Source organism: Apostichopus japonicus, chromosome 13, assembly GCF_037975245.1.
Source record: "Apostichopus japonicus isolate 1M-3 chromosome 13, ASM3797524v1, whole genome shotgun sequence".
NCBI lineage: Eukaryota > Metazoa > Echinodermata > Holothuroidea > Aspidochirotida > Stichopodidae > Apostichopus > Apostichopus japonicus.
This window is the reverse complement of record NC_092573.1, coordinates 17958977-17974028: the sequence shown is the minus strand read 5'-3', so window position 1 is coordinate 17974028 and position 15052 is coordinate 17958977. Positions and strand designations below refer to the sequence as shown.

Sequence of the window (15052 nt, the reverse complement as noted above, 5' to 3'; positions counted from 1 at the left end):
ATGATGCTACCCTGTACACATGCTGTATAGTATGTGAAGAGAGTAGCATCATTATACACATTCAGTAATGATGCTACCCTGTACACATGCTGTATAGTATGTGCAGAGAGTAACATCATTATTAACATTCAGTAATGATGCTACCCTGTACACATGCTGTACTTAGTATGTGCAGAGAGTAGCATCATTATTCACATTCAGTAATGATGCTACCCTGTACACAGTATGTGCAGAGAGTAACATCATTATTCACATTCAGTAATGATGCTACCCTGTACACATGCTGTACTTTGTATGTGCAGAGAGTAGCATCATTATTCACATTCAGTAATGATGCTACCCTGTACACATGCTGTATAGTATGTGCAGAGAGTAGCATCATTATTCACATTCAGTAATGATGCTACCCTGTACACATGCTGTATAGTATGTGCAGAGAGTAGCATCATTATTCACATTCAGTAATGATGCTACCCTGTACACATGCTGTATAGTATGTGCAGAGAGTAACATCATTATTAACATTCAGTAATGATGCTACCCTGTACACATGCTGTATAGTATGTGCAGAGAGTAGCATCATTATTCACATTCAGTAATGATGCTACCCTGTACACATGCTGTATAGTATGTGCAGAGAGTAGCATCATTATTCACATTCAGTAATGATGCTACCCTGTACACATGCTGTACTTAGTATGTGCAGAGAGTATCATCATTATTCACATTCAGTAATGATGCTACCCTGTACACAGTATGTGCAGAGAGTAACATCATTATTCACATTCAGTAATGATGCTACCCTGTACACATGCTGTACTTTGTATGTGCAGAGAGTAGCATCATTATTCACATTCAGTAATGATGCTGTACACATGCTGTATAGTATGTGCAGAGAGTAACATCATTATTAACATTCAGTAATGATGCTGTACACATGCTGTATAGTATGTGCAGAGAGTAGCATCATTATTCACATTCAGTAATGATGCTACCCTGTACACATGCTGTACTTTGTATGTGCAGAGAGTAGCATCATTATTCACATTCAGTAATGATGCTACCCTGTACACATGCTGTATAGTATGTGCAGAGAGTAACATCATTATTCACATTCAGTAATGATGCTACCCTGTACACATGCTGTATAGTATGTGAAGAGAGTAGCATCATTATTCACATTCAGTAATGATGCTACCCTGTACACATGCTGTACTTTGTATGTGCAGAGAGTAGCATCATTATTCACATTCAGTAATGATGCTACCCTGTACACATGCTGTATAGTATGTGCAGAGAGTAACATCATTATTAACATTCAGTAATGATGCTACCCTGTACACATGCTGTATAGTATGTGCAGAGAGTAACATCATTATTAACATTCAGTAATGATGCTACCCTGTACACATGCTGTACTTTGTATGTGCAGAGAGTAGCATCATTATTCACATTCAGTAATGATGCTACCCTGTACACATGCTGTATAGTATGTGCAGAGAGTAACATCATTATTCACATTCAGTAATGATGCTACCCTGTACACATGCTGTATAGTATGTGAAGAGAGTAGCATCATTATTCACATTCAGTAATGATGCTACCCTGTACACATGCTGTACTTTGTATGTGCAGAGAGTAGCATCATTATTCACATTCAGTAATGATGCTACCCTGTACACATGCTGTATAGTATGTGCAGAGAGTAACATCATTATTAACATTCAGTAATGATGCTACCCTGTACACATGCTGTATAGTATGTGCAGAGAGTAGCATCATTATTCACATTCAGTAATGATGCTACCCTGTACACATGCTGTATAGTATGTGCAGAGAGTAACATCATTATTAACATTCAGTAATGATGCTACCCTGTACACATGCTGTATAGTATGTGAAGAGAGTAGCATCATTATACACATTCAGTAATGATGCTGTACACATGCTGTACTTTGTATGTGCAGAGAGTAACATCATTATTCACATTAGTAATGATGCTACCCTGTACACATGCTGTATAATATGTGCAGAGAGTAGCATCATTATTCACATTCAGTAATGATGCTACCCTGTACACATGCTGTATAGTATGTGCAGAGAGTAACATCATTATTCACATTCAGTAATGATGCTACCCTGTACACATGCTGTATAGTATGTGCAGAGAGTAGCATCATTATTCACATTCAGTAATGATGCTACCCTGTACACATGCTGTATATAGTATGTGCAGAGAGTAGCATCATTATTCACATTCAGTAATGATGCTACCCTGTACACATGCTGTATAGTATGTGCAGAGAGTAACATCATTATTCACATTCAGTAATGATGCTACCCTGTACACATGCTGTTCTTTGTATGTGCAGAGAGTAGCATCATTATTCCCATTCAGTAATGATGCTACCCTGTACACATGCTGTATTTAGTATGTGCAGAGAGTAACATCATTATTCACATTCAGTAATGATGCTACCCTTTACACATGCTGTACTTTGTATGTGCAGAGAGTAGCATCATTATTCACATTCAGTAATGATGCTACCCTGTACACATGCTGTATAGTATGTGCAGAGAGTAACATCATTATTCACATTCAGTAATGATACTACCCTGTACACATGCTGTATAGTATGTGCAGAGAATAACATTATTAACATTCAGTAATGATGCTACCCTGTACACATGCTGTATAGTATGTGAGGAGAGTAGCATCATTATTAACATTCAGTAATGATGCTACCCTGTACACATGCTGTATAGTATGTGAGGAGAATAACATCATTATTAACATTCAGTAATGATGCTACCCTGTACACATGCTGTACTTTGTATGTGCAGAGAGTAACATCATTATTCACATTCAGTAATGATGCTACCCTGTACACATGCTGTATAGTATGTGCAGAGAGTAGCATCATTATTCACATTCAGTAATGATGCTACCCTGTACACATGCTGTATAGTATGTGCAGAGAGTAGCATCATTATTCACATTCAGTAATGATGCTACCCTGTACACATGCTGTATAGTATGTGCAGAGAGTAGCATCATTATTCACATTCAGTAATGATGCTACCCTGTACACATGCTGTATAGTATGTGCAGAGAGTATCATCATTATACACATTCAGTAATGATGCTATCCTGTACACATGCTGTATATAGTATGTGCAGAGAGTAGCATCATTATTCACATTTTTGGAAGTTGTATTGAACAAATGTTTTCCTGGCTTATACCACTTATCCTCTTCTCCTCACCCCCCTCCTCTTCTCCTCACCCCCCATAAGTACTTATTATCCCTTATTTCTGAGCCTTCAAAATGGCTACATACAATTTGAACACTGAATCGTTCCCTGTCAATATTGTACCCTCAAATAAGCCAATGTCTTGTGGTTTAGACATATTTTGCTAATCTTCAGTTTTCCAAGTTTAGTAGTGCAGCGCAGATGGATTTGCCTCATAATTCTGGATCCTATTTCTGTAGTTCTTGTTCAGTGTATGTGTGTTTGTATGTATGTACATGTATGTATGTCATTGTTTGTATATCATTGTATGTATGTGTAGAGTTCTATGTACATGATTTGATAACTAATTAAACAGCAGATAGCTGTAGCCCTGAATATATTCACTCTTTAACATTTGCACTAATTTCCAGAACATCTATGGGTAGGAAATTTTACCATCCATGTTAGACAGTCAGACTGTCTAACATCACGGTCGGTTTCATGTATAAATAATGATTCTGTGTGTACTCAAAAAATTGATATGCATATCCCCCCCTGCTAGATGAGGAGATCTTTGCTGGTTGGAGCGGTTTGGTTTATGTCAGTAGGCGTGACTAATTGGAAAAAAGAAAACAAATACCAGATATATAGAAAAGTCACATTTTCATTTTAACTATTTGCAGAAGAAATTGTTATTTCACTGGTAATATTTTTCCTGGAAGTCATTCAACCTTAATTCTAGTAAAGAATTTTGAGAAATTTATGTATTCTTTTTTCTTCTTTTTGAACCTTTGCTCTGTTTTAGCACAGACGTAATTTTGCTCTAGATACATTAAGTGACCAGTTTATTTAAATGATGTCTTCTAGTTCTACAGTATAAATCTTGATGTACTTTTGTGAAGGCTTTGAACACAAACCCCTTGGAATTAAATGACTACAGAAATACTACAGTACCTACTGTATACAGTAGGCCTACCTACTGTATACAGTAGGCCTACACACTGTATACAATAGCCCTAACATACTGTATGCAGTATGCCTGCATACTGTAGACAGTAGGCCTGCATACTGTAGACAGTAGGCCTACATACTGTAGACAGTAGGCCTACATACGGTAGGCCTACATACACTGGCGTAGCCAGGAATTTTTTCAGTGGGGGGCGTTGGGGGGGGCTTGACCATTTCCTGAGAGGGCGTCTTGTTACTATCTAAGCGGAGCACCACCATGGGTTGGCGCACAGCGTACCGGGATTTTTAGCTAAAAAGGCCTCCTGGATCGTTGGAAAATGACATTCCCAGGCCTTGTAAGCTGCTCTAAAGTTTTTTCAACATCCTTTATTTTGAGATCCCATGTCTTGATATGGTCATCAAATAGTTTAGTGAAATAGAAAAAAAAAACAGTCTGGTAAGTTACTTTGAAATATCATGACATATCTTTTGTGAGTTTGACACCGGCATTGACATTTTTCAACAAATCTGCAAATTGTGCATGGAGAAAAAGGAAAGATTGACTGGGCTTTCAGGCAAGTAACATACTGAAATGACCGAACCACATGCAAACTGACATCAAATATTGCTTCTGAAATACTATTAGGGTGATAGACTGATTGGCCGGTAGTTCTCAGCGATAGTATTGTCTCCTTTCGTGAAAATTTGTTTTTTTTAGTGGTTTTAAGACCATCAGGGTGCGTCCCAGAAGTGAAAACCTGATTCAAAATGTAACAGAGTATCGAGGCAATGACGCGAGCAATGATGTGAGACACCTGTATGATGTCAGCATTGTTTTATTTTTAACATCTTCTTTGGCGTTCCAGTACCTGGAAACCACCTTTCTATAAGGGTATAGTATAGCTCACTAGCTTGTTTGATCAGTTAATATGCACTGGATACATGATCCTGAGTGGCTGTTTGTATTGGTATTTTTTCAGGCGTGTAGCCCCCCTTGTCCACGCCACTGCCTACATATTGTATGCAGTAGGCCTGCATACTGTAGACAGTAGGCCCACATACTGTATCCAATAGACCAACATATTGTATACAGAAGCCCTACATAGTGTAGACAGTAGGCTTCTTTGAGTGGTGTGCAGATGTCTCTATACAGTATACACTGTGAATTTACTGTACCTGTTGTCTTTATGTAGACTGATGAAAGTCAAAATCACCATGACAATAGCATGTTTGATCTTTTGAAGTATACAGTACAATGCTCAGCCCATGTACAGTATGTTAACTATTTAAATTGGGTAACATTTCATGTTTTTACTGTTGATGTTTACAATATAAGTATGTCATTACAACTAAGAATTGTATAACTCCCATCACCAACCCTCTTCCCCCTTCCCTCCCCCATCTCCAAGCTGCTCCCACCATGTCCACACCATTCTCTTCCTTTCCTATCCCTTCCTGTACCGTCCCTCAAAAACAGGAAGAAGAAATGTCAACCATTTTGATGAACCAATTTACTGTATTTTGTCCTACCATTTGCTACGTAACCTTGGATAAAAAAAGAGGATATATGGTGTGAAGATTGCGCAAAAACAAACGTTTAATGCTGGTAATTTGACCTAGTTTCGAAGAGGTGTAACAGAAGTGTTAAACACCACCTTCGATCCCGGAAAATACACACACAGCTTGCTACCGTCGGTAATTAGACACTAGTGTACAGTCAGTACATACAGCTGCGGTCAATACACACAGCACAGTGTAGAAACGATACAACGATGGACATGTCAGGTCCAGCTAATGATAACAATTAAGGTATCACGTTTCATTACTATCTGCATTTTGTAGCGACACGAACAAAATGTCACTTGCAAGCAACAGAAAGTTAACTTTTGCAGATGGCCGCATGCGGTTTGGGGCGAGTCTTCAATGCCTTTAAAGAAAATCCCATATATACTTTTCTTTGAAGTTTGTGAAGAATTGTGTGTGAGGAAGGATGTGTAGTACAGAGCTACTGTATAAACTACATACATACATACACACACACACAGATACATACAGTACATTGTCTACAGTCTAGTACTATGACTGTTCCACTAGTCAAATCTGTATTGTCAACAGTACACACACACTTACTGTACAGTACAGACTGTACAGTATACCTCCCCTTTTGTATTCTAGCTGACCTTTCTCATAAAATTACTCCCCCCCCCCCCAAAAAAAAAAAAGCAATGTACTGTATTACACCTTGAAAAAAATTTGTTTGGAAAGGTTAATAAGCCATAAATTCCTTACAAATATTTGCAGAATTTTGCTTTTAATAAGGTGTCAGTCTAACCACTATCCTGTGTACAAAGCAGTGGGAGATCACAGTTTAGTCTAACCCATGGATGAATACCAACTATTCAGAAATGCTGTTGTCCTAATGTTAATAAAGGTTGATGATACCTGTGGTTATCCATCATGGCATTTTGTTTACAAACTGGCAAATTATCAATCCATCATGTGATAAGTTGTGATTTAAATATGACACACTGTAACTAACTGCAACACAGTTGTTGGTTTGTTTGTAAGTATATATAAAGACACATTTGATTACTTCAAATTCAGCTTTATTGACATTAAAGATGTGAGTAATGTACATTAAACTAGAAAAAGATGTAACTAACATTGGTCCTTACCTGTCTCCACCTGATTATTGCACTTTATACCTACTACTTTGTCTACAGTATAACAGAGAACAGTAGAGCTCAGTGTCCTACTTAATAGCATGACAGCCCTGCTGCGTTGAAATATAAACGTCTTTAAAAGCATATCAAACTGTTACGTGCAACTATGTTTAAAACCAATGTTGGCTAGTACGTACAGTGTTCTTGTTTAGGGCTAATACGTACAGTGTTCTTGTTAAGGGCTAGTACGTACAGTGTTCTTGTTAAGGGCTAGCACGTACACTGTGCTTGTTAAGGGCTAGTATGCACATTGTTCTTGTTTATGGCTAATACGTACAGTGTTCTTGTTATGGGCTAGTACGTACAGTGTTCTTGTTAAGGGCTAGTACTGTACGTACAGGGTTCTTGTTAAAGGCTAATACGTACAGTGATCTTGTTAAGGGCTAGTTCTTACAGTGTTCTTGTTAAGGGCTAGTACTGTACGTACAGGGTTCTTGTTAAGGGCTAATACGTACAGTGTTCTTGTTATGGGCTAGTACGTACAGTGTTCTTGTTAAGGGCTACTGTAGTACATACAGTGTTCTTGTTAAGGGCTCGTAAGTGCAGTGTTCTTGTAACGGGCTAGTACGTACAGTGTTCTTGTTAAAGGCTAGTACTGTACGTACAGGGTTCTTGTTAAGGGCTAATACGTACAGTGTTCTTGTTATGGGCTAGTACGTACAGTGTTCTTGTTAAGGGCTAGTACTGTACGTACAGGGTTCTTGTTAAAGGCTAATACGTACAGTGATCTTGTTAAGGGCTAGTTCTTACAGTGTTCTTGTTAAGGGCTAGTACTGTACGTACAGGGTTCTTGTTAAGGGCTAATACGTACAGTGTTCTTGTTATGGGCTAGTACGTACAGTGTTCTTGTTAAGGGCTACTGTAGTACATACAGTGTTCTTGTTAAGGGCTCGTAAGTGCAGTGTTCTTGTAACGGGCTAGTACGTACAGTGTTCTTGTTAAAGGCTAGTACTGTACGTACAGGGTTCTTGTTAAGGGCTAATACGTACAGTGTTCTTGTTATGGGCTAGTACGTACAGTGTTCTTGTTAAGGGCTAGTTCATACAGTGTTCTTGTTAAGGGCTAGTACTGTACGTACAGGGTTCTTGTTAAGGGCTAATACGTACAGTGATCTTGTTAAGGGCTAGTTCGTACAGTGTTCTTGTTAAGGGCTAGTACTGTACGTACAGGGTTCTTGTTAAGGGCTAATACGTACAGTGTTCTTGTTATGGGCTAGTACGTACAGTGTTCTTGTTAAGGGCTAGTACGTACAGTGTTCTTGTTAAGGGCTCGTAAGTGCAGTGTTCTTGTAAAGGGCTAGTACGTACAGTGTTCTTGTTAAGGGCTAGTACTGTACGTACAGGGTTCTTGTTAAGGGCTAATACGTACAGTGTTCTTGTTATGGGCTAATACGTACAGTGTTCTTGTTAAGGGCTAGTACGCACAGTGTTCTTGTTAAGGGCTCGTAAGTGCAGTGTTCTTGTAAAGGGCTAGTACGTACAGGGTTCTTGTTAAGGGCTAGTACTGTACGTACAGGGTTCTTGTTAAGGGCTAATACGTACAGTGTTCTTGTTATGGGCTAATACGTACAGTGTTCTTGTTAAGGGCTAGTACGTACAGTGTTCTTGTTAAGGGCTCGTAAGTGCAGTGTTCTTGTAAAGGGCTAGTACGTACAGTGTTCTTGTAAAGGGCTAGTTCGTACAGTGATCTTGTTAAGGGCTAGTTCATACAGTGTTCTTGTTAAGGGCTAGTACTGTACGTACTGGGTTCTTGTTAAGGGCTAATACGTACAGTGTTCTTGTTATGGGCTAGTACGTACAGTGTTCTTGTTAAGGGCTAGTACGTACAGTGTTCTTGTTAAGGGCTCGTAAGTGCAGTGTTCTTGTAAAGGGCTAGTACGTACAGTGTTCTTGTTAAGGGCTAGTACTGTACGTACAGGGTTCTTGTTAAGGGCTAATATGTACAGTGTTCTTGTTATGGGCTAGTACGTACAGTGTTCTTGTTAAGGGCTAGTACGTGCAGTGTTCTTGTTAAGGGCTTGTAAGTGCAGTGTTCTTGTAAAGGGCTAGTACGTACAGTGTTCTTGTTATGGGCTAGTTCGTACAGTGATCTTGTTAAGGGCTAGTTCGCACATTGTTCTAGTTAATGGCTAGTATGAACAGTGTTCTTGTTAAGGGCTACAGTAGGTACAGTTACTACAGTACAGTACTTCATTATTGTATCTTTAGTTACAACTTTTTCAGTAAAACTTATTGAAATGCAACAGAAGTCTTGAGCAGTGATTTTACAAAAGAGCAATTTTATTCTTCAAATGCATCCAAGCACTTGTAGTATAGTACCTTGAGTTCAAATAATGAACACAAATATTAAAGATACTAATGTATACAAAAATGTCAACCCTTTATCCCTTGGAAATGAAACTAGTTCTGCACTAAGTTCAAACTGAGCTTGCACAGTAAAAACAGTTAGGTACAGTACAGTATGTAGCTGACTGATATACTGTGAAGGCAAAGTAACACACACACATGATAACAGAAAATACTGGTTTCACACTAGCTGTGTCTTTCCCAATATGAATTGCCTCTGGTTGTGCTAAATTTGTGTCAAGAACTTTAAGGGCTTTTGTTTGCTTATTTAATTGAAAATAATGACAGTTCCCCTTGTATAATAGCAGCTTGAACATTTTTTGTTTTGTTTTTCATACAGCACCAACAGGCCTTGTCATTTTAGTTTTAGGTGTGCAACTGTGATGGCACAATTAATATTAATTTTTGTCTTTAAACTAAAAACATTAAGGCTAAGATACAGCAGAAATGTTATTTTTGGTTTATTCATCAACTCAACCCATGCTTGAATTGGTCTTACACACTGTACGTATGAGTTACATGCCCTAGAACAGCCTGCAATTGGGTACATGGAAAATGTTGGGACATCGTAGCACATGGGCTGTACCCTACAATTGAAGTCACACACCAAATGGAAACTTTCTACAACCTTGAGGAATGCGATTGTTAGTACATTTACACCACTCCTCAATTCTTTGAGGCGGGCAATATTTACTGTAGCACCTGGAAATTCTAAAAATCTTGCCTGTAACAATTGCTGAAAATATACTGGATTAAATAAATTTTTATTTAATATATAGTAAATTGTTAATATGCTTGCTAAAATTAAAGTATAAGTTTTAATGAAAGTTCATTGTTGAAGTATCCCTTTATACACATTTACCTACTTGGCTTCTGCAAGTATGGTGCCACTGTAACTTGAGTAGTTAGTATTTTGATGCAGTGCTTAGACTGCGGTTTGGGGATTATGTGAACTTCTGTATGTAGCCTATATGTGTAAGTATAATCAATATTTTAAAAGATTAATCATATATGCATATATGTAGGATGAAGATTCATTTACCGAATATAATAAAAAATATTAAAAGAAATTTTATGATGAGAAGCATTTCAAGCTATTGGAGTATTCCATAATTTTAAGTTGCAATGTACTGGAGACGTAGACAGATGCATCATCCATATATTAAACCAAAGATGGGCAACCACGTTGGTGCCTCATAGAGACATACATGTATGTAGATTGCTTGAAGAACTGTACCATCAGCCATATGTACCGGAGGGGTCCTCAGCCTTACAGTAATCTTGCATCAAATCAATGAAGTTTAACAAGTTTCAGCAACAGACAAATCATGCCGGGTTTACAGACTACACCCAATTACTAAATTAGCCCACATTTGTGATGCAGCAAATAAGGATAGTCCAACTATTGCAGCATGTGTATTTAATTAAATGTGAAATTGAGCTGTTAATAATTGATTCTTGCAAGAAATTGAGAACAGGAAGAAGTGTAACCCTGTATGATATTGCAGTACATGTCTCCTCTATATTCCATTTGACATTACTGCAGCACTACTGTATCACATTACCAGAATGTTTGCCTCGACCTCTTTTTCCTATCCGTGTGTGATGTCTGTGATCTAGACATCCTACAGGAAATGATCTAACTGACAGTTTTAATTACTGTTGTTTTATCTGTCTAGTGGCAAGAGCGAGTTGAGAAGGGTCAAAGAGAGTTTGAAGCCATTTCCAAGACAATCCGCAGAGAAGTGAATAGATTTGAGGTGAGTGTAGTTTCGTACTACGGTAGAAGCTAATCCTGTCACTTTGGAAAGATGATATTAAATAACTTCATGGTGGAAATGAAGGAATGTTTATTTTATTTTCCATTTAGGTTTGATTAATTTTCTTGGAATCTGAAGCAGTTTATCAGATGAATCATCCAACATTCATGGTTTCCTGTGATCATTTAGAGGACATTACCCTCAACCTAGAATTTAAATATCAAGTTGGTCAACGCTCATCAAATTTGCCTAATTTTGTGGTGAAAAAAAGATGCATACTGATTATGTTACAGATTGTGGACATGCATTTGAACTTTTTGATTCCTGGCCAAGGGCAAAAGGAATCCATGCTACATTGCTATTGTAATGGCATGGGTACAGTATGTTTGTTTATGTGACCGCTTGTCTTATAAACAGGATAATTCAACACGGATAGCTTGCATGAACTTTGTTTGTATATGAACTTTGAATATGAGTACATTGGTATTGTATAAACTACACAGCCCCACTACATATACAGTAGAAACATTGCCCCGATCTTCTCATAAATCAAACATGAACTTCACCTCATGATTATTATTTTTATATGGTTGAATATTTCACCGATTAGGTGTAGTAGCCAAATGATTGTCTGAGATTGATGCAAAGCCCCTACTACCTGTTGCAAAGTAATGTGTTTTTAGCTGCTTATTATGACTGCAGTTGCTAAGTACTGTAAACTGTTGATCACTTATATACACTTTCAGTCAATTTAAAATGGTATTGGTTCAAACATTTTGCTGTATGGTACTAAACTGCCTTATTTACATCGCATGACCATTGTTTTCCAGGGTTACAGTAGCTGTGTTTTTTTATTAGCCTAACATTGCTTTCAAAATTAAATATATTCCACCAACCTGCTGTTTCAACTTATGTGAGTCATCTGCCTTTTTGTTTTTGTCTTCACGTACAGACCAATCGGGTGCAAGACTTCCGATCAGTGATTATCAAATATTTGGAATCGTTAATGGAGAAGCAACAAAAGGTAACGTGCAACAAATATTGTCATTTAGTGAAGAAAATCATGAAGCAGAATAGTAAACAGGACAAAATTAGAAAATTGCAATTTTCAAGAGTCACTGGAAATGACTAAGACCAGATGAGTCAAAACAAGCAGAAAAATCATTTTACTGGCTTCAGCTGTATTAATGTATAAGATACATATGGTGAGTTTGTCTTTCCATATGACTGACAAAGTGCTTAGAAGATTAGCATGCTAGTTTCTTCCTGTTTGACGTTATCAAAACAACATCTTAATGCAGATCTGTGTTAGAACTCTCACTCTGGGAGTTACACTTGAAGTATAATCATGTTGATTGTAGCTATTACATGACTAGTCTTGCATTGGTAATTTTTCAGAATTTTACAAGTTACTTAAAAATGAACATCTTGTTTTATATATACTAATATGGATTACCTATGCTGTTTATGTGAGGGTTCACAAAGATTCAAGTTCGTTAGTCCAAATGACAGAGAATCCTTTTTCTGATATCTCATAATTAAATCAAAATGAGCCAATTGTTTAACCAATGCTTAGATGTATAATAGTTTCATATGCATTGAAGGGTTCTATTTTTAGTATTTTGTGCGGTGTAATTGTTCTTTTAATGATAAGTTTATGCACATGTTCATTCACGTACCTGCTCTTTGGTTAATGATTCTGTTTTGTTTATTTTATCGTTCACAGCTTATTCAATACTGGGAAGCATTCCTGCCAGAAGCAAAAGCTATAGCTTAGCAGATTAAATTTACATAAACTTTGGTGGTACTGGTCCTAGCACTCACACAAAGGCCTTTCTTACATGAGAAAGTTAAACACAAATCATGTTCACTTTGCATTTGTCACAGACTTGTTATTTCTTCTTTTTCCCTTTCTTATTATCCTTTTATTAAAAAACACAATATGCTAGTGACTGTCTTTGCCCAGGGTAGATCCAACATTATTTACCTAGGTATACCTATGTTTATGCAGGAATTTACCTCAGATTACATAGAACGACACACTGCATGGGACTGAATGAAATACTGTCAGTCTCTTTCGCAGAGTTGTTTATGATTGGTTAATCTGAGTCATCCACATGAAAGCTACATAGGAATGTCTTGATTATAAATCATGACTAATAAAGTCATTGTAGTATGATTATAAGGAATATTAACAGATTTGATTTGATTTTATGTACAAGCAAAAATCATTGAAGTTGTTGTTTTATCAGTTTTTGTTTCATGTTGATATATGTCTAGAGCTGTCTGATATGCCTTATTTAAGTCTCAGAGGACTTCGTTGGAAAAACACATGATATCTTGTGCTGCCTCAACAGCAAAAAGTCTGGTGTATATTTTGATTATCTTTTGCAATATTATGTATCTGAACTTCCTATTCAAGTTTATAGTTTATCTGAATAGGAAAGAACTTTAAAAAAATGGACATTAATGAAATAACTAAGGTTGTGTTTTGCCAAACTTTATGATGTACAAATAATGATCCGTCACAATAAACAAGTTAGAACCCAACCTGTCGTCGGGGTTGTTGGTTTGTCTTGCAGGATGGACCAACAAATCAATGTTATATCCAGGACCATGATTGTGTTACTGTTGTTAATGTTCAGGATGTGTTTATTATTTCTGGTGATGTACAAATAATGATCAGTCACAATAAACAAGTTAGAACCAACCTGTCGTCAGGGTTGTTGGTTTGTCTTGCAGGATGGACCAACAAATCAATGTTATATCAGTGTATTACTGTTGTTAATGTTCAGGATGTGTTTATTATTTCTGGCTATTTATCAGCTTCTACTAAGAAATACCTCAAGACCATAAATAATAGGGTTGACTTTATTCCTCAATTATTCATGCTTTCAGGTAATGTTAGAATATACTGGATCGCTTACCATTGATGCTAAGTTACATTCATGCCTGATAAGTAAACTTGATAAACATTTCTGAATTGATATGTCAGTATGAAGGTATTGTATGTAATACTGTTTGAAATATGGTCATAAAGTCTTATTTGTGGGTGTTAAGTTTAAAATCTGATTTACAAAGCAGGCTTTTATTGCAGATTTTAAGTTTACATTCATCGAACGTGTTGTCTGTTAAACATTTGTCTGATAACACTGAGTAAACAGCAAGTTGAGTTTTCACTTTCATAAATGGTAAAATGTACATACAGTTATGTGTGTTTAGCATTGCATTGCATGAGTGTTTAGGATGGCATTGCACTTTGATCAGGAAATAAGATGACATTAACATCGTTCATCATTCTAGCCCTCCATAGTTTACCTTTACACCATAAAATGTGTTGTTATTGATTTAAATATACTTTTGAGCATGTAGCTATTGTGAAATGTCACTTGTCAAATCATATTTTGTATTTTTTATGCAATCTTCAATGAAATTATCATGATTTGTTCACTTTCTTGTCCAAAATGCATGTGAATCACTTAGAGGTATAACCTCTAGAGAGAATTATCTTACCTACTTTATGCAGCCTTAACAGAAATATAAAAAATAAAGTTGTAAGAATATGATCATATTTAAAAAAAAAAATCGAGAGTTCTACATACTGTAGCTTCCTTTGTTCATGATTCTGACATGTATACAGGAAGATTGTTTATGTGAAGACACTTTAAATTGTTGAGTTAGTGTTCATATATTACAATGGTATTGTTACTTAGAGGTTTGTTAATTCTCACTTTCATTTTACTTGTCACACTCTCAATTTATCTCAATGTAATGGGAAACAGAAAAAGCATAAATTAACAAACTGTAGTTGAAGAATTGTAATATTGTTTTTTATGGCGTCAGTACTCCCTTTATATTTGGTTATGATAGTTGCTGTGCTATTCAAATACCTACTAGATAAACTGAAGCTTTGGTGATTGAAACAAAAGTAAGATAGGAAATTCTGAAGAAATCTGAGATGATAGACATAATCGAAACGTGAATTGAACTTTGATAAATCAGGAATATATTTTCTTACTGGCGTCACAAAATGAAAATTAATGA

General features: G+C 36.7%; 1 protein-coding gene across 1 annotated transcript in view; it reads left to right on the top strand.

Annotated features, from left to right (window-relative positions):
• The window catches only part of LOC139979238 (sorting nexin-2-like), a 42055-nt gene extending 27240 nt beyond the window's left edge, over positions 1-14815 (top strand). The window contains exons 12-14 of the mRNA XM_071990007.1: positions 10928-11008; positions 11961-12032; positions 12735-14815. Of these exons, the coding sequence (XP_071846108.1) occupies positions 10928-11008; positions 11961-12032; positions 12735-12785 (204 nt within the window). The 3' untranslated portion in view covers positions 12786-14815. The remainder of the gene's footprint in view (positions 1-10927; positions 11009-11960; positions 12033-12734) is intronic.
• The last annotated feature ends 237 nt before the right edge of the window (positions 14816-15052 follow it).